This window comes from Patagioenas fasciata, chromosome 5, assembly GCF_037038585.1.
Source record: "Patagioenas fasciata isolate bPatFas1 chromosome 5, bPatFas1.hap1, whole genome shotgun sequence".
Lineage (NCBI taxonomy): Eukaryota > Metazoa > Chordata > Aves > Columbiformes > Columbidae > Patagioenas > Patagioenas fasciata.
This window is the reverse complement of record NC_092524.1, coordinates 46,392,023-46,416,745: the sequence shown is the minus strand read 5'-3', so window position 1 is coordinate 46,416,745 and position 24,723 is coordinate 46,392,023. Positions and strand designations below refer to the sequence as shown.

At 40.9% G+C, this 24,723-nt stretch overlaps 1 protein-coding gene across 16 annotated transcripts in view; it reads right to left on the bottom strand.

Annotated features, from left to right (window-relative positions):
• Positions 1–24,723, bottom strand: part of TTLL5 (tubulin tyrosine ligase like 5) — a 135,540-nt gene that overhangs the window by 90,573 nt on the left and 20,244 nt on the right. For 15 of the 16 annotated variants that reach the window (XM_071809449.1, XM_071809448.1, XM_065839130.2 and 12 more), the window contains 10 exons: positions 19,317–19,418; positions 19,100–19,191; positions 16,901–17,008; positions 9,330–9,411; positions 7,758–7,819; positions 6,900–6,991; positions 4,401–4,442; positions 1,379–1,492; positions 905–996; positions 243–305 (listed from right to left, as the gene is read on the bottom strand). In XM_071809449.1, coding sequence (XP_071665550.1) covers positions 243–305; positions 905–996; positions 1,379–1,492; positions 4,401–4,442; positions 6,900–6,991; positions 7,758–7,819; positions 9,330–9,411; positions 16,901–17,008; positions 19,100–19,191; positions 19,317–19,418 — 849 coding nt within the window. The remainder of the gene's footprint in view (positions 1–242; positions 306–904; positions 997–1,378; positions 1,493–4,400; positions 4,443–6,899; positions 6,992–7,757; positions 7,820–9,329; positions 9,412–16,900; positions 17,009–19,099; positions 19,192–19,316; positions 19,419–24,723) is intronic. The other variant, XM_071809456.1, reaches the window with a different exon arrangement.

Below are 24,723 nucleotides of genomic sequence, written 5' to 3'. Positions count from 1 at the left end.
TCTTTTTACTCTAACTGTGCCCATGCCTTTTGTGTATTGTCCTTTTTGCCCTTGGATTCAGAAAGGCAACATGTAAAAATCTGAGAAACCTTCTCAATCACTGACACACTAGAGAAGAGACACAACTGTTGCCACCCCTGTAAATCAAGGACTGGTGTTTGTAACATTGGATAAGGGAGGAATCAATCCTTCTCATGCTGTTCATGCCCTTTGCCTCCTTCCCAAACAGAAAAGCTTTCTACCTGTCCTGAAACAGACGTGTAGCCAGCATGTAGTTCATTGATGTCCTGTGCTCTAAAAAGGATCTAGAAAAACAAAATACAGGATATATCAACACAATGAAATGCAGCATAGTGCAGAAATAAATGTTCTATAAAAAACATCCCAGAAATGGATTGAGACAGTATGCTTGCTGTACCATAACAGAAAAGAGGAAAGGAGGAGAGCTATCACTTCTCAGCTGAAGTTCCTGGTGAGGCAAGAGACACAAAGAAACATTACAGACTGGAAAAAAAAAAATAGAGAAGCATAATATAGTATCACTCACAGGATGAGTTCTATATTGTGTTTATGGCCTAATGACAGCATACACAGTACATGTAGCTCCAGGATGTAAAAGCAGATAGCAGCAATGGATTATCTGAAGTGAAGACATTTTTATACTGACAGAAAAGCACCAGAGACAATGCTTGATAGCCTTCATGAGGTGCAGCTAGGCAAAGAAGCAGTTAAAACCAGGGATGAGAAAACAACATCCTCAGCACCAAAGTAAACTCTACCAAAACCCTCAATATGTATCTTTCTGATTGCTAAACTGGTTGATATACATATACTTAACACAGAATAGCCCTCAACACAGAGCATCAGTGCAACACTAAGCCATCCTATTGGATCTTTTCCTCACCCATAAAGGTCCCATGTTAATGGGGTAGGGAATATTCGGATGAAGCCTCCTCTCCGTTCATTTTCCTCTCGCACTCGACGAAGAACTTTAACCTTGGAATAAAAAGACGAAAAAAAGAAATATAGCCAGCAAAATAGATACAATGAAAAATGAACCTTAGAAAAATCTCTGGGTTTCAAAGGACACCACGATTACTGCAGTCCTGGAAGCGGGCTGAGTACATATGATATCCCAAGCAATTTTATCTTGTGTTTAAATTCTGAAGGAGTCTATCACTGCTTGAAGCACATATGCATGAAGCACATGACTGAGGGCAAAGGCAGTACCAGCAGCAAAATTCAGCATTTCCATTTCAAAAATTATACTACTTCTGTCACGTTTTTCATATGCATGCATGTGCTCTTTGCTGAGCAAATAACCCCACATATTGCATGAAAGCCAAGGTAAATAAAAGATATTTAATAACCTACTTACCTCCTCCATGGAGAGACCTAGCACAGAGCTCCCTTGCTTTCCTGCTGCTTTTTCCCTGCCTGAGGGCATTGGGTTTTTAATTTCAGCATCACTGGCAGACAGAGGACGGGTACGCTGTAGAGACAGTGTGAATCCAGATTTTTCTTTTTTCCTCTCTCAACTTACTTTTTTAAAAAAAAAAAAAAAGTTCCATTCAAATTCCAGGACCCCATTCCCAGCAGAATCTACACTCCAGAGTACTACAGCCAGAATTCACAATTCCACACTGCAGCTGCTGAAGAGTTCACACCACAGAGGGCATCAAGTGTGAGTATTCGCATTCCGAGGTTTTAGCACAGCAAGACTCACAATTCAGGCACTGGTGCCAGTATTTACACCCCTGGTCCTTTCCGGAAAAACATGAGACATACCCAAAAGCACCAAAGGCAGAATTTTATACAGAAAAATCCTCACCTAAGCAGCACTAGAGCCAGCATTCACACTCATAGGTCCCAAATACACTTGGATTCACACCCCAGTGCTACCAGAACCATGATTCTCTCTTCCAGTTGTGTTGCTACGCTGGAACAGAACTGTAATTCACCAATGAGGTAAAGTTGAGGGGAAAAAGTGAAAAATTCAGTTCACCACCTTTTATTCTTTTGTTACTATTCTGCTGGAACTTAACTTGCTTCTTGCGCTTAACAGACAGCTCTTGTACACGTATGTAGATACATCATGCAAATTTGCATACATATGCAAATTCTAAAAATAAGAAAATAAATAATTTGCAGACAGTCTCATGTTCTCAAGTACATTTTAGCTGGTCTTAGACCCAGTTCAGGCAAATTATCTCTGCAAAAATACTGTTAAGAGTCTAGCTGGTCTCATGCCTTTATACAAAATTCAAATTTTCTTTTAACACTATACTGAACAGAGAATGCACAGAGAGCCTTTTTGATCTAGGAAGAAAAGAAAAATATGACAGAAACTGTCAGCTGGATAAGCCCAGGGGAACATCCTGGACTGCTCAGATATAAGTAAAACTCATGGCAAGATCAGGTTGTATCTTAATTTGTAAGGACTACTGGAGTTTACTTCCATTCTGTTTCATCAGAAATTGCAAGCAGCTATTCAGAATCTGCAGATGAAGCAAATGCAAAAGCAACAGGCACTGCACTACAATGGGTTACACTGCAGTGACTGGCACAGAAAGATCCAATGAGAAAACAGAAATAGCAGGTGCCAGCTGAAGCATTTTGTTAAGCCTAATGAAAACTCATTAAGTAAAACAAGATAAAATAACGTAATCTGGATGAGAAGGTAGGAGACACAAGCATTTGAAGAAGAAATAAAAACATCAGTAGTCAAACAAGTTTGCTTGATGCTGTGGAAGGCATTAGGTTGAAAGGCTTTTAGTCTTTCTTCTTAAGCTTTCTGCCATTTCAAAAGCACAGCTCAACAACTTTGCTTCATCACTTCCTCTAAAATCTCCTGCTAGGTAACCACCTCTTAAAAACCATTTCCTGACACTGTCATAACAATCATCATGTGAGAACAGCTCCTCAAAGAGAATATTACAGAAATTTTCATCCTATCACTGGATCCTATCAGAAGGAAATAATCATCTCCATTATCACAGCACAATGGGGATTATTTCATTGATTACAAATAGAAAATATATGCCTATGTATTGGCAGCTCTGCCTCCTGAGAACAAACTACACTGCTGTCAACATGCTAGAGAAAAACTCTTAACTTCACTGAACTTCTTGCACAGATACTTTTTGTCAGTGTTTCACTGACAATTCTCCCTGGCTGTTGCACAGAAATGTTTCCAGCTCCATGAAGATATTGATTCCTCTTTGACCCAGCTTATCTTTAAAATTATAGATAAATCCAACCGCTTTCTTTTATCTCCAAATTCTGCAAGCATCTCTGGTTCCCACATCATGATTCCGATTATATTAAGCACTGACAGCAGTTGGCACAAAGGTCCTTCCTATTCTCTATGAAACCTCATTATTCAATGAGTCTTTTCTCTTAGCCCCAGCTAAACTCACACAGAACAACATAAACGGTGGCACGTAGAATGAATTAGGTTCTCAAGATGATTCCATCTGTCCTACCCTTCCTTCCTGCTGAGAAAATGAGAGTCATCGCTATTACATTCATGCAAGAAGCCCAGCAGCAAAATAATGCCTATGGTGTCCCCACAGAGCCAGGTGCTTAGAATTGTAAACTAACATTGATTTGTCCATATGGCTCGCAAGAAGAATGCCAAATACGACATTTAGAAAGGTGGATAACTCTGACTTATGATAACAATAGTTCTACATTTTTCTGTTGTCTTTAAGAAATCCTTCTAATCTCTGTACCTATTTTGACCCAGTTTACTCTCAGATTTTTGCAGATTCCTTGAAATGACTGTTGCACAGAAAATAATTACTTCTCTTACACAGCCACTTGAATTTTTTTCATACAGATTCCTCTGTGCTATTCTTTTCATTCAGACTTACTCCATCCCCTATAGTACACAAGACAAAAATTCCTCTTCCTCCCTTCTGGTGTGACATTCCCATTTGCTGCTGCTTGCACCAGCTCTTCCTTTGTTTTGCACTTTCCTTTTCAATGACCTACACAATCCAGAACACTGTGCTGCCACTGTCTTCATCATTTGATGACCAGAATGACAGCTTTATCTTTAAACATCTACATGCATTTTCTTCAAAACGCAGTTCAGAAATACTTGTAGGCTTAAAAACTTTGAGGGATTTGACCCAACTGACCTTGACTCTCACCATTCCTCACTTAACCTGTTTTTAAGATGTCAGAACTGATATGGTTTTTTCAACCTTTGCTCTTGCCACATGGAAACATGTGCCAGTACCTACCTACCTCCTCTTTTCTTGTTGACTTCCCTCTGCCACCAGCCTACTTTGCTGCAAAATATATTTTGGAACCAATTCTGCCAAAAGTATTGTGCAGGATAACATTTGAAATTCCATCCCTTGTATTGGTGAAGGGAGCTGAAGGGTACTTACCAATCTGGTGTTTGCTGTTTGTAACTGCAGAGACCCAGGACGCTGCAAGAGATGCAAAAAGAAAATAAAAACCTTGCGTTCTCCAAGACAGCATCATCCCTGCCCAAGCTGCAGAGGAGTGGTGAGTACCCCAAAGCAAAAGGGCGCAACTGAAGTCCAGAGATATAGCTAACAGCTTCCATCATCTCAGTTCAGATCTTCCTCTCATCCTCCACAAATGTTCCCATTCCAAATGCAGCACTGATCCTAACCTCAGATGTGCTCAACTGGGCAGAATGCATCTGGGCATACAAATAGTTTTCAAAAGCACACAGAAAAGAGCTCTGCAAAATGGATGAATGAACTCAACTCTCATGATCAGAACTGATATTTTTGTAAGATAAGAGCTACCCAGAGGGAAATATTTAATAGCTATGTATTAAGGAGAAGCAGATGCTGTCAAGTAAAACTGTTCACACAACAGAGGGTATACCATAAAAAAAAAGAGAACTAAATATCTTGACATTACAGAAGCCATTTCAAGTATCTCAACAAAATTCCAGTTCTTGTAGAGAAACAAGATGCTATTTAACATTCCAAAACAAGTACAGAAATGTCAGCAGAATGTCAAAAAGTACCCTGTATTACTTATCTGGCATCTGGTCTACAAGCAAGACCAGTTTAACGACTGGGGTAGGTTCAAAAGAAAACTATTATCATAGGAGCTCAGATTTTTCTTGCCTTGGTTGGTATTCAGGCTGTCTCCCTCCTCTCCAATGCCAAAGAGGGTAAATGATGTAAGAAAGGATTCTCAGGAGACCTATTTATAATTTTTAGCCCTACTACTGCCAAGTTCTCTACAGCTGGTCTATAAAAATTAAGTTGAGGTCCCTTTATTGCCTACAATTATTTGAAAGAGCTCCAACCCAAATCAACAATACATTACAAAGGAAGCAGCTGAATTGTTCATTTCCCTAGAGGGAGAAATGCTCAGAGAGTCAAATGAAAGAAATTGCACAAGTAATTTGCAGTCCAGTCCGGTGAAACTCGGAAAACAGAGTCACTATCTCATCAACAAGAATGCTAATATCAGCATTTGTTTCCCAAGAAGCAACTTTTACAATCATTAAAGATGGCTTATGTGAACGACCAAAACTTAAGACATCACGAAGGAGCTAAGAAAAACAAGAGCGGTTCAAAGTACCCTTTGCAACTGTGAATGGGAACAGAAGTATCAGAAATCCAACAATCTGAGATAAAATGCACTCAGCAAAGAACAGGGCAAAACATTTCTGAGCCATGGAAAGCTCTATACACCTATTCAGCTATGGGATTTCCATTTAGGTACTTAAGAAAAACATGCTATAAAACTATATCATTGGAAAGATAATGTAATCCCACCTCATAACCACTGCTCTGTCCTTACACCTATCTGTGGTTTTTTAAGCATAATAAATCTATAAATTTAAAGCCTCTTTAAAATTCAGTGCTTCTCCACAGGTCCATTTTCCACAACTGTCTTGCACATTTTTTTTCAGATAAAGGACATCAAATCATCAGGATCCGATCGCATTACTCTATGAGAGAACGTTACTTTTTCTGGAATGGCTCCTAATTTATCTGACATATATTTTGTCTGCCACAAAGAGCACCTTTATGGTCAGAGGAATCTGTATGAAATCCTATCTATTAAATTTGCCTTAGAAGCTTTGGACTCAGCCACGCATTGTATAGATACTCAAATGTCACCTTAACAGCTATTCACCACTCTCCCAGTGACACAAGATTCCCCAGTTTTACAAGATGCAAAATGTTGTAATTTCTGTGAGTCTTCCCTGTACCAAAATGAACAGTGTACTGATACTCTGACACAAAATGAAAATGACTTTTCATTTCCTACTTGAACTTGAGCTACACAGCCATGCTGCATGGCCCTCACAGGTGCACATGCACCAGCTGCCGAGTGGCAGGATACACTGTTTGCTTATTTGCCCGAGGAGAAATGCAGCTGAAATGCCAAAGGACATAGGGGACCTCCTGCCTTTTGTGAGTGCTCCACATCAACAGATATTTATGGACCATCTCTCAGGCAAAAAGAGACAGAGCAACTGCCCCTCAGCACTACAGTGCTAACAAAGCACTCTCTCAGTAGAAAAAGTAATGAACAGTCGCAGCAAGCCATGTGAGGCCTCAATCCAAGGATCCACAGGAAATGAAGTGAGAGATTCCATGACTGAATGGGAAAGAAGCCTTAAATTTCCAAAGCAAAAAGCTCTTTCCACCTGGAAGGAGGTCTTAGAGACATTCATAAAGCTCCAGGGTTCTGGAAGCTTGTTACCCACAACAGATCAAAAGTGCCTAAACAGCCCATAGCCCAGGTGCATCCCGAGTCTCTTCTGTAGTTACTCTAGAAATCCAGATAACCTCACTCACTCACTGGATCTCTCACCTGTGAGCCAAACTAAATGAGAGTAACTTTCCTGCTATCCCCCTCAGCTTTGGCTTGTAGAAGTCACTTACCTGCAGCTTCTGGTACGGATTTCTCTTGACAGATTCAGATGAATGACAAATTGCCCGGCTTGATCGCTGGCCTGGATCCTGGCACACAAAGCCTATGGGCATCAGAAGCCACATAAGAACTTTAAGACAGACAAATGTTGAAATATAAATCTAGCATTCCTGTTAATGATCTCAGTCTATACATTACCTTGCTGTCCCTGTCCAAAGACCAAAAAGATGCTTTTCTTTTTTATGCCTTGCTTTGTTTAATCCAAACTGTACATTGCATTACATTTTTTGAATAAAACTGGAACTTGCTTCAAAACCAAGTACTTAAATAAATAAGACGGGTTACTGAACAGGAGCACAGAGATAGGTTCCATTTCTTAAATGGCTGAGAAGACTACTTAATGACAATTCCGCCTCTTTTAGTATTGGGGGTAAGTTGTGTCAAGTAACTGAACCCAAATGTACTAAGGATGCCTAAAAGGTGCTGGGCACTAGACAGTCATGCAGTTTTCACAATTGTCACTGTACTTCTAACATAGCCTAACCAGAACCCACACGTTCAACCTAAAAAAAAAAAAAAAACAACCAATGCATGAATACTGATTCTGAGGGCTAAGCAGAAGTCACCTGCTAAAGAGTGGCATCTCCAAATACCAAACTAAGGACTTTTAATAACACCTGCACATCACAAACAGCCAGACTATTCTGAAGCGAGCTGCACACCTACAACTTGCCAGTGCTAAATACGGTCAGTCTCCTTAACCAGAGTTCTCCTCTATTATAATCATTTAATAACATGCAGCTCATAAATCTACCTTTTATTGATTTTAAAGTAAGTGAAAGACTAAAGGAGATTTTTGTTACACTCACCTACAAGGGTGAACATGTCTGAGAGCATGCTAGCTTTGATCTTCAGGTCCAAAGGGGCATCACTATCACCACATGTAAAACAAGACAAGAGGTATTATTTTTCTGGCATTAAATGAGAGGAAGGCCTCAATATCCGAGATATCTTCCAATATAGTTTCTTTGTATTGGTCCTTAACACAGACATAATCAACAAAGGAGGAAAAGTAGGTGTTTTTCACATACATAAGTAAAGATGAAAGAGTAACAGATTATTCAGTTCGTTTACCCTTTTTCACAGTTTTAGTCTTCTAATGCAGCAACACACAGTCTTGTTTTAGCTCTGCTTGGCTAGAAACATTTTCTCTGAATAGATATACGCTACATTTCATGGAGTAGATAATGGTTGCTGTCATAGAATTATTCAAAACTACAGTTACCTATGCATCATCCACATAAAATCATCAGATGGGTTAGTTCTAATGGATGGGAACAAATGATTAGGGAAGGTGATAGATATGAAGAGATCAAACAGTTGGGACAGATAGGAAGCATCCACCATTTTATACAGTGGGTAAAAAAAAAAAATCATCAATGAATCCAGTTCAGATCAGACAGGCTCCTTGGGAGCAAAGAAATCAGTCATGTTCTGCAGCACAGTGATAGATGTCAACAGCTCAGCAAAGAAAATGCCAATCATAACAAAGCAGAGCAAAAGATGTAGATATTAGAGTTTTAAGTAGTAAAGGATGCAAATAATTCAGTGTGTATTTATACAAGCACAAACCACCAAACAAGGAAATTAAATGTTGTGGAAACGTTCTAGTTGCACCTGAAAACAAAATGGGTACTGTAGCAGCTAGGGTTACGGACAGTGTATTAAAACAAAAATTCTATGCAGGATAAAGAAGCAGGAAAAAAAGAAAATCAAGAGGAAGGTCAGATGTGGTTATTCCAGGAACATATAACTTAAAGCTTATTTATACCATCATAACTGAAATATTACACACAGTACTACAAAAGTGCATTGTCATCTGTGCTCCTGTAAAGTTAAGCAGTAGTCCAGAAAACACACATAACTGGAGATGTACAAAAATAAGTCCTGAAGTCTCATTAGAGTCTAAGGGTCAGCATAAGGGCCAAAAGAACACTCACTCTTTAGATTTTAACTAAAGAGAGTACTAGATCAAAAATTTGAGCCCAAGCATATATCTATGTACTCAAGTCAAGCAAAATGCTTGGACTCCAAAATCTCAAACTCTCTACTCAGCCAAGGGTATTGAAATCCCACACAAGAGTTTGGAGAGCTCCAAAATTCATCTATAATGGGAGATTTTGAAGTGTTAGCAATGATGATGGACTGTGGAGGAGAAATAATTAAAAAGAAAATGGAATCCCAACTGTGTTATTTCAAAGCCTGCTGCAATAAGTTTGTTTATGCAAAAGAAAAAGCAAAGGACTATCCTCTCTGTCAATTAGCCGTGGAACAAATACTCTGTAGACATCCTGAAATCATGCTCTCCTAGGACCATACATTTCAAGGACAACCATCTCTAGCAACAGTTCCAGTCTCTCATTAAACTGGGAATCACTTACCAGGCCAATGATGGGGATAGGTTTACTTCCAACAGCCAGGGCTTCAGAGTATCATCAATAAGGACATCAAAACCATACAGCTCTGAAAACACAGCAAATACTGTAAGTTTACCTTACTGCACCTTTAAATCTGCACCTCTATCATGTTGTTCCTATCCATATAATTTATTTTAAATCCAGTGAAATCTCTAGGGCTGAACAAATAATAACATTCCAAGAGTGAAAAATTTCACTTCCTCAGAATCAAGATTAAATACATTCTGCTTGTTGGGGAAAGAGGGAAACAGAAAATGAGTCTTAGAAAAGTATTCTGTGGAAAAATTAATTCTTTGCTATCCACAAACTGCAGTTCATGCAGAACTCCACTACTTGTTTTCACATAGAATTGACACAAGCCCAGCAGGTCCCATCTACTTCTTCCATTGGATCCTGGACACAACAGAACTTCATTCTCCTTTTTACGGTTTAATCCCTATATTAATTGTTCCAGACAGCTACAGAAAATCTTGGGTTTTTCAAGCATCATATTCTTTTCAATTATTCATGTATGGTTTTGTGGAAGATCCCCATGGGACTACAAGAGCCTTCTCCTCAGCAGCTTCATCTACATGGACAACCTCTCATAACTATCTTATTGACAGGTTCCCACTTTGCAGCAAACCACTACAGAAATATTTTTTCCTTAGTTTCTCAAACATTCATAACATATTACATCTGTTAGACGTGTTCTGCTCTACACAGGTCAGACTGAAGCCAGCTTCCCATTCCAAGACTGATTTTATTGTTTCACTTTACACACACGTTCTCTCTAGCTTGGACAGAGTCGTAAGAAGGATGCTACACAAAGAAGACTGCAAATCAGAAGTTGGCATTAATGCAATTCCCTCTTCCAGCATCAAGAAGTAAAGCTAATGATCATCAGGGTAACTTATGTACATTTTTTCAAAACATCCCACAGAACAGTGTATTGGCAGAGAAGAAGGATTTCCATGGAATTAACCAGTTCCCTAGTGTCTGGAGTGAAAGCAGGAGAGTTTCTTTGCCATGCTGCTTTCCTTGAATTCTGGCTTTGGCCTTTTGTTGCCTGCCTGACATTGATGCTGGCTCCAGAGAGCTGGACTGCTTGACAAGCTCTTCCTATGCAGACAGCTGTGTGAGAGCTCATGTAGCTTAGAACAGGAAGCTGATGAGCTGTGGGGGGGACTTGGAAAGGAAGGCAATGGCAGCAGAGTGAGTATTGCCTGCTTGCTTTTCTAGACTGTGTAGCCAGACATTGAGTGGGAAGCAAAACAGCAGAGAGTTAAGGAGTTGGTTCGCTCCAAAGAAATGAGGCTGAATCTACATTTGGCTCTCTTGCTCCCCAGACAGAAAAGGCTGCAGCAGAGAGAAGAGGAGGAGGTGGGGATTATAAGTGTAAACATTAACAAAACTTTTTAATCAAAAGGAACTGCTGATGCCCAAGGCAGAGAAGCGGTGAGTGGGCCTGTGGCAGCTGCTGGTCTACAACCTCCCAGCCCCAGGCAGGAAGCAGAGTGTTTTGTTTTGACTGGCTGCTGCTGCTTTTGCTGCTGGCCATTCTCTCCCTCTGCCCCTCAAAAGACCTTCACTTGTATTTTGGCTCCTCTGACTTTGTCCTCCTCTCCCACAATTGCTCCCTTCTAAACCACTTGCTCCTTAAACCTCCCTCTTTCCCACCCAGTTACCCACTCCACCCACTTTTACAAATACATGTGAGTGACCTCTTGACCTTAGCTAGCCTTGATCATGCAGCTGGTGCTTTATTCTCCTTTCCCTTGTTTATTAGGACAGAAAACTCTTTGGGATATCCCTGTTGACTCAATTCCATTGTTGACACATACCTAATACGATCTGCAATGCATCCTAGGAAGACTCCACTACTGCTGCATAATGCCCCAAGTCTCACCTATTGTAGGTCATATCTAGAACACCTTGAGAGATGTTTCTGCTACCTCAGGGCATGATCAGGAGATATGTAATATCCATGTTCTGGCAACAGAATTAAGCCTTGCAGGTTCCCACATAGGACTTAGCACAAAGGGGTTCTCAAATCTGCCCACAATACTAGGGCACAAACAAAACACAAATCACCTGTGTTTTCAGCTATCCTAGAAATATCTCCTTGGCTCTCTTCCACATCTGGAAGATGACCTACTTCGATTACATATAGAAGTATCCTTTCTACTATAAAACCCCACTATGATTTGTAAAAATAAATACATAGGCAGCACAAAGACATACAGTCACATGAGCATAGCAAGGTCAGAAGTAGATCCTCTGCAATTACCAACATAAGCAAGATTGTTATTTCCCTCTGCAGAGAGAGCAAAGAAAAAGAGAATGACTGAAAGAGAAACACATACCTTATGCTATGGCAATGGTAGGTTTATGACAACCCACCTTGCATCGTTATTGTTATTAAGGGAAGAATAGAAGAAACTAAGATATCAAATTTCCACAGTGCCTTCCCTTGATCCTCTCCTCTTGCTACTGTTACACAATCCACAGAAACATGTTTCACCCTTGCTGTTTGCTAAAGAGATCGGAATTACATCAGGAGGTAAAAGCAGCTGCCAAGACTCAGCAGGAACAGCCTGGCTCTCCCGTCCAGCCCCCACAGAGAAGTCACTGCTGACAGAGCTTCCCATCCTCCCAAGAGAAGGGCCAGCTTCAGGCCAAAGTCTAACAGCAACACTTCTGCCAGAGATTTTTTTTTTTGCCAATGCCATTATTTAAGACTAAGAGGAAGGCTAGAGACATGATTTCAAGCTTTTTGGTTCTGGTAAACTATCATGTATTCCAAGCTTGGCTTATAGTCCTGTCAAAGACTTCATTGGCACCCCCTTTTAGAAAATATCCCTAAAGAATTTGCTATTCTCTGCAAGTCTAGAAACTAAGCCAGAAGTGATAGCCTGGTAGCGCAAACAATGTTTTCATGATTTTGCACAGAATGAATAAGCTCAATTCCTAGAGGGTCACTGTAATTCTGGTCTTTGTTTTCAGCTTGTTCACTAGGGAAAAAAAAGGAGCTTTACTGCAAAGTACAGGTTCTGCAATTGAATGGAGGCAAAATGAGGTTATGAAGGATGCATATACACTGAAAAAAATGTTGCATACCTAACTCATCTGCTTGTACAATAAAAATCAATCAGCTCATTTTAAGCAGGAGCATATTTACAGATGTTCCTAATACAAGAAACTATACCTGTGCCACTGAAATTCAAGTATTTTTCCTTCCTACCTTTTTGGTGCTTTAACTAAAGGTATCCTGCAGACCATGCTTATAGACAACATACATCAAGGAGCTTCAGCTAGAAAAGTTAACTGTGCTACAACTTCATTCAAAGCAGCAACCAGACAGCACAAGGGAGAAAAACCTCTAAGAGTATAGTGATGGATATACTGCTTTGCTGAACACACTGCCAAACTTGAGGCTTCAGAGACTACATAGTATTTTCTAAATTAACTCCATCACCTTTTCTAGTGATGGTACAGTACCTGCTCCAACTCTGGTAAAGCACATCTTAACAGCTATGGGGACTCAAACAAATCTGTATTTTCAAGGCTATCACAGTCAGGTCTCAAATCATTCCTGTTATTCTACAACAAGCTAGCATAACGGTTTAGGCTTAGATAAGCAAAAGGTCACACTGTGTCATATCAAGTAACAGAACAGAACCCTCTACTCTGGACACCAAAGGTTTTGGGGAAAGTATTGGTGCTGCAGCCTTGTGGGGGAAGTTGCCTTGCACTCCAAATAATACAGCTTAACTCCCTTTTTTAGATAACTTTAACAGAGAAAGGCTTCATCTCTCAGTGTTATTACAGGAGAGGACCCAATAAGAGGGGGCATGATTATTGCACATGTTGACATTCTTGTCTGCTTCACAAGATGCAGCCTGCACCTGCCAGAGTTTGTTATACTAGCTTGGCCAAATGTGTAATCACGTTACTCAGAGGCACTTTCTCCACAATGGGTAACCAGAGAAAGTTCATCACTTATAAGGTGACTTCTCAACCTTTTTTCCTTCTACTGAAGCCTGAAGGACACTTAGTTGGACTAATTTCAGGTGCCTACATAGAACCGCAGAAACACAGAATGTTAGGGACCGGAAGAGACCTCAAAAGATCATCCAGTCCAATCCCCCTGCCAGAGCAGGAACACTTAGATGAGGTTACACAGGAATGTGTCCAGGCAGGTTTTGAATGTCTCCAAAGTAGGAGACTCCACAGCCTCCCTGTTCTAGTGACCAAACACCCTCTCTGTAAAGAACCTTCTGTCCCCCTCTGCTGTGTTCTTTGAGGAAGCTGTAGACTACCATGAGGTCAGCCCTCAGTCTTCACTTCTCCAAGCTGAACAAACCAAGTGACCTCAGCCAGTCCTCATAAATGTTGCTCTCAAGACTTTTTAACCATCTTGCTTGCCCTCCTTCTACATAAATCACTGCTTTCTTTGGTGAAGATCAGAATTGGGTTCATCACCTATACCAAAATCAGACTCAGAATCATTCTTCTACTCTGAATTCAGAAAAGCTAATAAGGCCATCTTCAAGGCTAACATCAAAGAACAGGAGTCGTGGTGGAAATTATGCTGGCTTTATGCCCTAGTTTTGGCTGGGATAGTTCATTTTCTTCCAGAAGCTTGTATGGTGCTGCATTTTGGATTCAGAATAATGGTGATAACACACTGATGTTTTAGTTGTTGCTAAGTAGTGAAGGACATTTCACCTTCTCACATGGTGCCAGATGCACAAGATGCTGGGAAGGGGCACAGCCAGGACAGCTGACCCCAACTGGACAAAGGGATATGACACCACACTCAGTATATATTTTGGGGGAAGCTGGCCAGGGGAAGTGCTGAGCATTGATCACCAGGTGGCGAGCAATTGTATTTTGCATCACTCATTTTATAATATTCTATTATTATGATTTTCCTTTCTGTCCTGTTAAACTCTGTATCTTAAAACCAAGAGGTCTACCTTTTTCTTTTTTCCAGTTCTCTCCCTCATCCCACTGAGGGGGGGCAGCTTAATTTTACATGAGGAATTTCACAAGAACAAAACAGAGGCTTGAGCTCACATTTTTAAAAACAATGCATGATCAAGGCTGCAGCAAAATCACATAGTACTTACACTACTTTCTGTGATGCACTTCAGAGGTACAAAACTACTGAGCATCCCAAGTCCTCTGAGAACTGATTACTAGAATGCAGTAAACAGCTCACATGACATGGCCAAAGGAGGACTCACTACAATCTTTCCACAAATTGTCATCAGCACTTGGCTTTGATATTAGAAAAAGAATCATCCTGACCTACCGCTCTCATTTTTTAGGCAAGCATGGGTAGCTGAAACCATACAGACTGTCTCACAAGTCTTACTTTAGAACATGGAGAAGCCATAAATGGAGCCTATTCCCTTAAACCTAGAAAACAAGTATATTACATTTAACAAACAAACAAACCAACTAAACACACATAACAATATTTACTTGGGAAATGAATGAAGGACCACAGCAGTGCTAAACTGTTAGAGAAAAAAAGTGGGCAACCTAACCTAGATAAATATGTACTTGTGATTTAATTTCTAGCAAGAAGGTGGTCACTGTAATGGAGTCCTATTTTTTAGAATAGCATTACAAAGACTAGAGTAGAATACACATTTAGTAATATTTTCTAGAAGTTTTCCAAACCAGGCCTACCTCTGTATCTGAATCTCAGATATGGGTTTCTAAAGTCCGAGATACTTTTCAAATGATCAGTCTTTCTCAGGACACACAGGCAGTTTTATTGTTCAAGCCCAGAATGAAAATAAAGGCTCTTGGGAGCCTCTGCATGCTGCCTTGAAACAGACATTCCCAGTTTTCTCCCTCATGGTAACAGCTATGAACTCAGCCATTCTGAACATTTCCAGCTAGAAAAACTGCCTTTTTTAATATACAAAAGGGTTAAAAGTGGTACAACTGAAGAGTGTCAGAACAAGATATGTGGATGAAGATTGAGCCATACAGCACGAACAGGGCAGTTTAGATCCTTCGGACAAGGACCACCACTTAATTGTGGGGGAAGGTGGTAGAAAGTACTGAGCTCTGGAAATGCCTCAGGCTCCCTAGGGAAGCAGTATGGCTCCTACTTAAGCTCTCTTTCCTGGGAAGCTCTTAATTCATGTTTACACTGAAATAAATGGAACAAAACAGTTTATTTGTGGGGGAGCATCTGAGAGGGTGGTTAGTCCAGCCCTGGGGAGGCAGCAGGAAGTGGAATAACCTCACAGGCAGGCCCAGCAGAAAATACATGAGGAACCTAAGTTTCCACATACACAGCTCAGAGGAATCCAGAGACAAAACTGAGTAAAGAAAAGGGAGAAGAAAAAAAAAAGAGGCAGGCAAGTTTTCTGGTGTGCATTTTTTTTTTCAGTCCAGTTGTTGACATTTCTGTACCTAATAAGCTGCTATTTCACTAAAACTATTACCTAACTCATAAATCCCACATGTATGTCAAGGTTCTCCAGCTTTGAATAAAGGCATCATATTCAGGAGAAGCTAAAGCCAGAGACGTAGCTAGTTTGGCAGATAACTAAACAAAATATCAGCTACCGCTCCTCCTTGATTCTTCACTGTCTCATCACCCCCAAATATCCAAAGATGACAGCATTTATGCTGAACTGCTGAAAGCTGCAGACTTGGTAATACCCAAGTATAATACAAGGACCACACAAATGGATTTATCTGTCACAGGTAGTTTAAATGTAAGTCTCAATACCTAAACACAGGATAGCTTAAGCCAAGCTTAATATCTGGTATAAGCACTGACTGAGACTAATTCTAGACTCATTTCCCCAAGACTCCATCTTCATGCATGTACCCACATGAGCAAAGGGCAGCTAACAGCAGGAGGAGGCCTCTTTCGGGAAGGCTGGGAAGCAGCCACTGGAAAGCGGGAGAAGGCACACTCTGGTACCAGCCGCTGCTTTCTGGACCTCATCCCAGCATCTGCAGCCAGCAAGTTCTCAAACCCCTCTGCCAGCACATAGTTCTGCATCCAGCTTCTGCCAGAAATAGGTTTTCACGCCACCATGTGGTACTTTCACACAGGAACAAGCCCAGAAGCAATATCACCACCATCATTTCAGCCACTGCATTACACATTCCTCCCTAGTCCTCAGATGAACGTAGGACAATATTTCAGAACTACATCACACTAGATGGATCAACGGAAAATATTAGATGCTCTAAAGGGATGTTTAATCATCCACAACTATCCTTTGCAAAGGCACTAGTGGGCCAGTACCTTCAACTTTCCAGCACTTTCCCAGTTCCCTTTCAAGTCCGTTTTCATCTTCCCATTATATAGCATGAGAGTCTGATGAACGACAATGGCACAGGGGCACTGTGATTCAGCAGCCCCTGCCCTCACGGAGGCCTATAGTGAGAATAAAACCAGTATCCAGCTTCCTTGCAACAGGGAATGCACGTTTCTCTGTAGCATCAGAAAGCTGGAAGTTTCAGACAGTACTCGTAGACTTAATCAACAAAGATGCCTCCCAGTGCCTTACCAAAGCAGCTGCCACGATGTGAAAGAAAAGTTTTACAGGCTGTCGCAATGGCCAGCTCAGCAGAAACTACAGTCTTGATAATCAGGTCTTCCACACTGGCCATCAGTGCTGCAAGGAGGAGAGGAGGAAAAAAATAGAAGTAGGAAAAAAAAAATTAGATTGTGAAATAGCACACAATATTTAGAAAAACGTGAGCAGAAGCATATGGACAGATACCTCTGTGAATCAAAGCACGTGAGAGCCTATGGGTAACAAAGCAATGATGTCTGGAAATCCATGCAAGCATAAGTATTCATAGATACATGCGTAAGTATCGTCATGCAAAAATACTCACAAATGAGAATGATAAAAGTGAGTATATGTACAGTGCAAGCAAGCAGAAATATGTGGCCAGCACATCAGCACAAGTCAGCTGGAGTCTGATCATCACCCACTCAGAGTATTAGGAAGGATTAAACAAGAGTGGGTTAGCGAGATAAGACCCTAAACTACAGAGAATAAGTCATAGCAACAGAGTTATAAAAATTTTTATTGTGGATTTTATGAGACAACTGTTTTGTGATGTTGCACCTTCCTCTAAAGCAGCTGTTCCCATACCATGATTCACAAATCATTTCAAAATGACAGGACTGGTGGCAGCTTTCAGCCCTGTTGACCTATAGATAATCTGCAGTTTCACCAAGTTCTCTCCAGCTCATGTATAAGCCTGTAAACAGAGCTCACGACCAGGAATCTCAGCTGACAGAGGGAGAAAAAGACAAGAAAATATGCATGTTAGATGTAGATCTGGATTCTACACCAGGCTTGAGATGAGTCACGCAACAGAAAGAACACCACACTTAGTTTCTGTTTTCAAGGACAAGCAACAGAGAAGTGAAAGGAGGAGGACATGAACACTAGAGTCCTAGACTGAAAAGTCAGTAGGGTTGACAGGAGAGCCTTCTCCATCCCTCAAGGGGAGCACAAGTAAACACATAAGACCTCCAGCAAATCCACACATTTGGTAACCCCTGTCCCAAAGAACATCTAGTACAAACCACTTGACTAGAGGGTCTGATTTAGGCCTACAAGTACTATTTCTCATGTTAAGATGATGACATGCAGGGACCTGAATAATTACAGAGGACCATGTAAGCAAATTCAATGCGAACTTCTGTGCCAGAAGACGACTAAGTGGAAGCAACACAGCATGAGAATGTCTAAGTGCACATAAACATCCCAGAACACAAAAATCTTGCCAGCCCAGACAAGGTCAGCACTTTCCAGCCAGCATTCTGCCTCCTTACGGCCAGAACCAGATGCATTAGAGAAAGGTGCAAGAAGACTTGTAACAGATAGTTAGAGAAACCCAGTTGCATTGCTCAGGAATTTACTTAATAATTAAAAGTATATGTTTTATACTTTAGGTTGGGGTGGGGAAATGTATCAATATAAACAACTATGCATACGCAGCTTACTGAAAACATATGGTGCAAGTGACTGGACAGCCATGTATGCATATGACTGGGAAAAAGTCTACTTCCATTCAAAAGCCAGATTCAAACCTCTTCCTCCAATATCTAAGTGTTCCCTGGCAACATCTGCAATATGGGCATAGCTGCTATCAGTAGCATTACTGATGCCTCAGTATCACAGGTAATTTATCCCTTGAAGGATATACCTGGATTCTGCTCTGCAGATGCATTTACTCCCAGCAGACCTGGAAAAGGTGTGGAAGAGGGAGCTATTTTATATGAAACACAGACTGAAATGAAAACACCCAGCAAAAACCTGAGCCATGGAAAGATGACACCACATCCAAGAGTCATTCAAACTGGCACAGTTCTCCAGAAGTTGGTCACTCATCAGACTGAACAGGTCATGGGAGCAGTAGAGGGAGGGAAGCTTTTAGAAGGAAGGGAATGACCTTAAGAAATCGGAAATGTAAGTAAAATATTAAGAAACATGTCCTGAGAAAGTCCCAGAATAGTATTTGCAAAAGGGAAGGGGGAGGCCTCATCTCTGGGGATAAGACTCATCTCTGGGGATAAAGAATAAATGTCCAGGTCTAGTGAGTAAGCTGTAAGGAACAATGCTTCCCTCCACCCTGCTATGGTGCTAAATGGGACTCATTCGGGGTCTTCCCTCACTTCTTCGGATTTGCACTAGTGAGATGATTAAGATCCAACAAAAGAATAAAAGAACAAGATCTCTACTGACCTGCGGTGTCTCTCCCCTCTTGTTTTAAGTACCTCAGGATTGCACTCATGCTCCACTTGTTTCCATAATCCTCTACTTCAGGATCATCACAGCTAAAAATAAATGACAAGGCAGCTGACACCACTGGCCTACCTCTAGGGACTTGCACCAGCCTTAGATCAACTTAGGTAAATTGGCTCAACCTCTAGAAATCAAGTACCACTTTCTGGCCAAGTACCTGACATAATCTCCACTCTTCTTGTTGACACTGTAGTTGGTCAGATGCATGAACTGGTTTTTAATGTTCTTGGATGTCTGGTCGTACCTCACTGTTGCAAACCTGTAAAGAGGGATAAAGATTGACAATACTTCTTGACCAAGTGACAAGCTTGCTAAATGTGACCTACTACAACACAGACCACTCAACAACAGCAGCCAGGGAGAGAACGCATGTAATGAGACTTCATGAAAAACAACCTTCCCTCACAATAAATATAGTTATTCTTAAGGGCCACATTCAGGTACATTTAGTCTCTTTTCAGTGTCTTAGAGGAGGGAGCTTCATTTGCTCTTCTGGGAGTTTTCACAGTATAACAGTATATACACCATACTAGGCACATATTTCCTTCGCTGCTTAGATTTGTGGTCCTCAGGCTTTCTGCCCAAATAGGCCACTTAGTTTTACACAGTCAGCATCACAGTCCCCTCAATTTCACAACAGGACCTATGATGAATATGTAAGATCCACTGGTCCTGGGAAACACGCATATTCATGGCCATCACAAGACACATGCATACTACAGTCAGTATTTCCTCAAGTCTCATAAGCACCGCTCAGTTCTTCTGTACTCCAAGGATGCCTTAGGAAAAGCTGAGGGTGGGAACACGTTCCTACCACCAAAAACTACAGAGTCTACAATTGTCAATCCTCTTTCTCAAGGAACATCCAGGAAACCAGGTACAACCTGCAGGCAGGACCAATTTGTCCAACAAGGCAGCACCTGCTCCAGGGTGCTGTCATTTTCAGGGAATACACAGCCCTCCCAGATCGAAAAGGTGTCACGTAACTGTGTACAAGGAAAGGGACAGCAGGGAAGATCACAATCAGGAGCAAGACACTGCTACAAGCTTACCTAGTCTCTATATGAAGCCTGCTACAGCCAACATAATCACAGTTATATCAGCCTGTTTATTATGGAAACAGTGGTAACCTCCAGGTCAAAAGGCATTACCCATACTGTAACCAAGTACTCCATCACCACTACCTCAGTCATACACTACCATCACAGATGTTTGTGTTGAAATGAATCAAAGAATTGATCCAGTTGAAAAATAGCCCAGGATTCTGGTTTGTAAGGTATTTGAAAGATTTTTGTTTGTCTTCTGTTGAAGGGGAGGCAGAGGGAATAGGGCGCCAAAAAACAAAGGTAGATCCCTGATTCAGCTACAAAGTTGTACCTTGACAAGCTTTTTTTTTTTTTCCACGCCTTCTCCAATGGCCACACAGACTTAAGCTATCCATACTCTGTCCTCAGCTGTCCACCTTCATTTTACCTGCACAATACTGGCACAAGAGTGTCTGTCCTGCACAGCAAGCCATCTAAACATGGCCTTTTTTGCTAAGCTATTTATCAAATCAGATCAGTTCACTGCATGGATACAGAAATGCTTGCAGTGACACAATACAATGGACACTACAAGGCCCTGATTGAGCACAGCAATACAACATAAAACTGCACTGAAGCAATTTTAACAGTGATCTTATCAACAGCACACCTCTTTAAGAAGAGGTTGAATGAATGCTGAAACAATATAAGCTTCTGGGGAAGGGAAAGGAGCTCCCTGCAAACAACTGCTGGGACAGTTGCCCAAGCTGCCCCTCCATTCCAGTTTGCACTGTGCAGCCAGAGAGGAACTGGTCATATATCTGTGCAGGAAAGGAAAGGGTTAACGTGAGAATAGGAACAGCAGCCAGGAAGACTGCAGGACTGTTTCACTTGATAGCCACGCCAATTCAAAGAGTTTAAGACTACATCTTGTGCAAAAGTTTCTTTCTAAAGGAGTAGTTGCACCATCAGCCTTTGTCAATGTAAGGAGGACGCACTGCAGCTGAAAGCTCATCAGCACACTCCAGCCACGCTGTTTGATCTGCTCCACAAATTACACAGCTACAGGCAAGTCAGATCACAGGTCTGACTGAACAGCCACTTGACCAAATATTGAAAGATACCAATTAACTTTCAATCAGATGCAGTTGCAACCACTTTCAGGCATAACAAAGGAGAGTGTTAGGATGCAGAGTCAAAGCAGAAAGGGGGAAGTGCATCCATTTTAGGAGCAGACCACAAACCAACTTTAAAATAAAGCAAGAAACCACTCTCAAACATTAAGCAGAATACTGTATTTGGTGACACTTAGGAAATCCTACATCCAGACAAGGACATTCCATCAAGTTAAATACAATGTAACAGAATAGTTTCAGGCAGAAGGACCTACCTAATCCAACTGCAATCATCATCTTATTCTGCAGGTAATCAATTCCTGTTTTAACATACATTTTAGGCCTCAGACTTTGGAGAAAAATAAATAAAACAGAAGATCAAGGACAGAATCCAGGGCATCTGGTTGGCAGAATGACCAGTATGAGCCACTGCTAACCACCACAGCTCATAACAACAAGTATGTTTTAGTTAAAAAAAAAAAAAAAGTGAGAAAAAAACCACCTCATTCACTCTGATCATCCTCCTATATCACAATAGCTTAAGATGCCAATGTCCCAAAAGAGATAAAGGGGAGTAAGAAAGGGTAACAGGGAAGTCAGACCTATGCCTTCCTAAGAAGCCCTGACAAGAGGGAAAAAGTACCAAGGAGGGCAGTTAGTTGCAAGAAAAGTAGATTTGGGTGAAGCCTCAAAGCGGAAAATGGGAGGCAGTGCTCAAGAAAAATGGAAGAGTGAGACAGGGAGAAGAATTCTGAGCATCTGGCTGTGCAATGAAGTTAGTGTCCAGAAAACAATGCACCCCCAACCTATTTTATTAATAGTCATCTTTCTTCATCCTTCCCCTATTATTTTCCATAGTTCAGAAGAAGCTGAACTATACAAGGACATCTAACAAGTTAAACACACACAAAATCCTTCCTTTAGAAAGGACTGCAAAAAAAAAAAAAATCCAAACAAAAACACAAACAAAAAACCACAAACAAACAAAAAAAACCCCACACCACACCACCAATTTCTCAGTGAAAATGAAGCCACTACTGCCCTCACTTGGTAGCCATTTTGAGAAATCTCTCTCCACAAGAACTATACCAGCAAATCCATGAAGATGCTTATCAGATTAACTCTATCCTTACATACACAAGTGGAAGCAGGAAAAAACCAAAACAAACAAACAAAGCCAAACAGCTCCATGATGTAATTAACTCTAAGCAGCAAGATTAAAAAAAAGGTAAAAAAGAATTCGCACCATATTTTTCTGAGCTTTAACTACACATGAAGTCAGAGCAGTTGGCAACAGAAAAGAGTGTGGAAGTTTGGATCCCCTTTCCACATATTTCCACAGCTTAAAGTATTTGAATTTCTTTTCTGTTTAATTGTAAGTTTTGTGGATTTAGCACTTTTGCTTTGAAAATAGTGGCAACAGCCCTATATTTGTTCTTAATTATGATTTCATCATCTCCATCTTAACAATCATTTATTGGCAGCATACTGAAAGCATTTGTTGATAATATGCTTTCAGCCACATCCTGGAAGTTACTGAGCACAAGCAGCAAGCTATTTCACGAAGTCATGGCTCCCCCGATACTTTGAAGCAAAGGGCAATGAGGCTCACCATGCTTATCAGCTTATTTTTTAAATTATGCACATAATCAGAAATATGAGGATATGAAGCCCTGACAGACACACAATCCTTCTAAACAACAGTATTTCTTTACCTTGCAAATGCTTGCATTAGTTTCCTTCTAGAGAGATCATCCTTAATTACTAGGTGGTCTGAACTCCATGCCCATAGAATTTACATTGCCATGGGAAATGATCATTCAGAAGGTATTTCAATGAGTTTTAGAGCTCTCAGCACACAAACTTTCTCTTCTACCAGGATGTTGTTATCTTAAGGGATATCATGGGCCAGATCAGCAATGCATCAAAAAAAAAAAAACCAAACCATCACAAAACATTAAATAACTCAAGTCTTCTATCAAAAAAAAATCCAGGTTTTAAACAAAAGATTCAAATGCCAGATTAATACATTCTCGGAGAGCTGGTCTGACAGCCTTACTAGCCTCATGCTAAGTGCAAGTCTGCAAATGGAAAATCCAAGTAATTTCTAGAGTCTCTATCAGTAGCCTCTGGATGTTAGATTGGTGACAGACCACAGGTACAATGCTGGCAATAGCCCACACCCCCACTGTGTTTTGCACTTGCTTGGGATGTAAAAGTGTTACTACCACTGAAAGACCAGTTATGACTACCTTTGGCACTCTGTAGTTTTACTACAGTTTTTCATACTATATTTCCACTGTAGTAACAAAGCTACTCAGCCACCGCACTTGTTCTCTCCAGGAAAGACAGGAGACTCACATGCTACAGACTGTCTTCCTTCAACAGAAATTCACAGGTTATTTTCAGAGACACTAAGGTCATAGGAACAGGCCTTACAGTAAGAGTAGAAAGTAGGAAAACTTCAATGTTTGTAAAATCTTCTAGGTGTTAACTTGAGGTTAGAATAAAATCTTGAGAAATCTGACAGTCTTTTAGAGGAATATTTCATTGTAATAGCCTGCTCTTTTCTGACTTCATTGCAGGCCCCCCTCTTTTCCAATTTCAGGCCTCTCTCCCAGTTTTGGGCCCCTTTGCCAATTTCAGGCTCCTTCAAAGAACTGAATATTTGTCACCTAAAAGATAAGGGTCAAGATTCTAAAAGCAATTTAGAAAATATATGGTAAGGTGGCACAGAAAACAAAGGGCAAGCCTGATGCTTTCTCAGTAACACAACTTACCACAGGCACATGCTGCAAGATTCGGCACGGGCTATTAATATTTTCCTAAGCACTAAAGGCTTCATGCCCAGGTACCTCATATTGCTACTATCCAGCCAAAGAGTGATGAAGGCACAAATAACTAAGGCCAGGTCATCATCTGCCAGGACAGGACTGTTTCCTAGCCAAAGCATTACTCATGGATGCTGCTATGTGAGAGCCTGCAATCAGCCAGGAATCCAGGAGTACTGCTAAACTGGAGGCTGGACTGTCCACATGCAGAGGTGCATCTTCAGCTAAAGGAGACTATTTATCAAGTGAAACTCTTCAAAACACAATCTTTGGCTCACTAACATCACCTGTTTCTTGCTCTGCTTCAAGCAACTCTTATTCTCCCCCACTGTGATCTGACTCAGTCCAAGTTCTGGACTACTCCATAGGCTTTGTAATGTAGAGACTCAATACCACTGTGTATTGCCGGTAGTTTGTGTGGTCTGAATGGTTCAACAGCTGGATCCACATTGCTTTGAATTCTTAGAAGATTTTTCCTGTAGGACTTGTCAAGTGAAAAATAAACCGATCTAGCAACAGGTGAAATTTTCCACTATTAGTCAGACAGGAAGGTTTCCTGCCACTTCAGTGCATCCCTCTGACCCCACCTCATC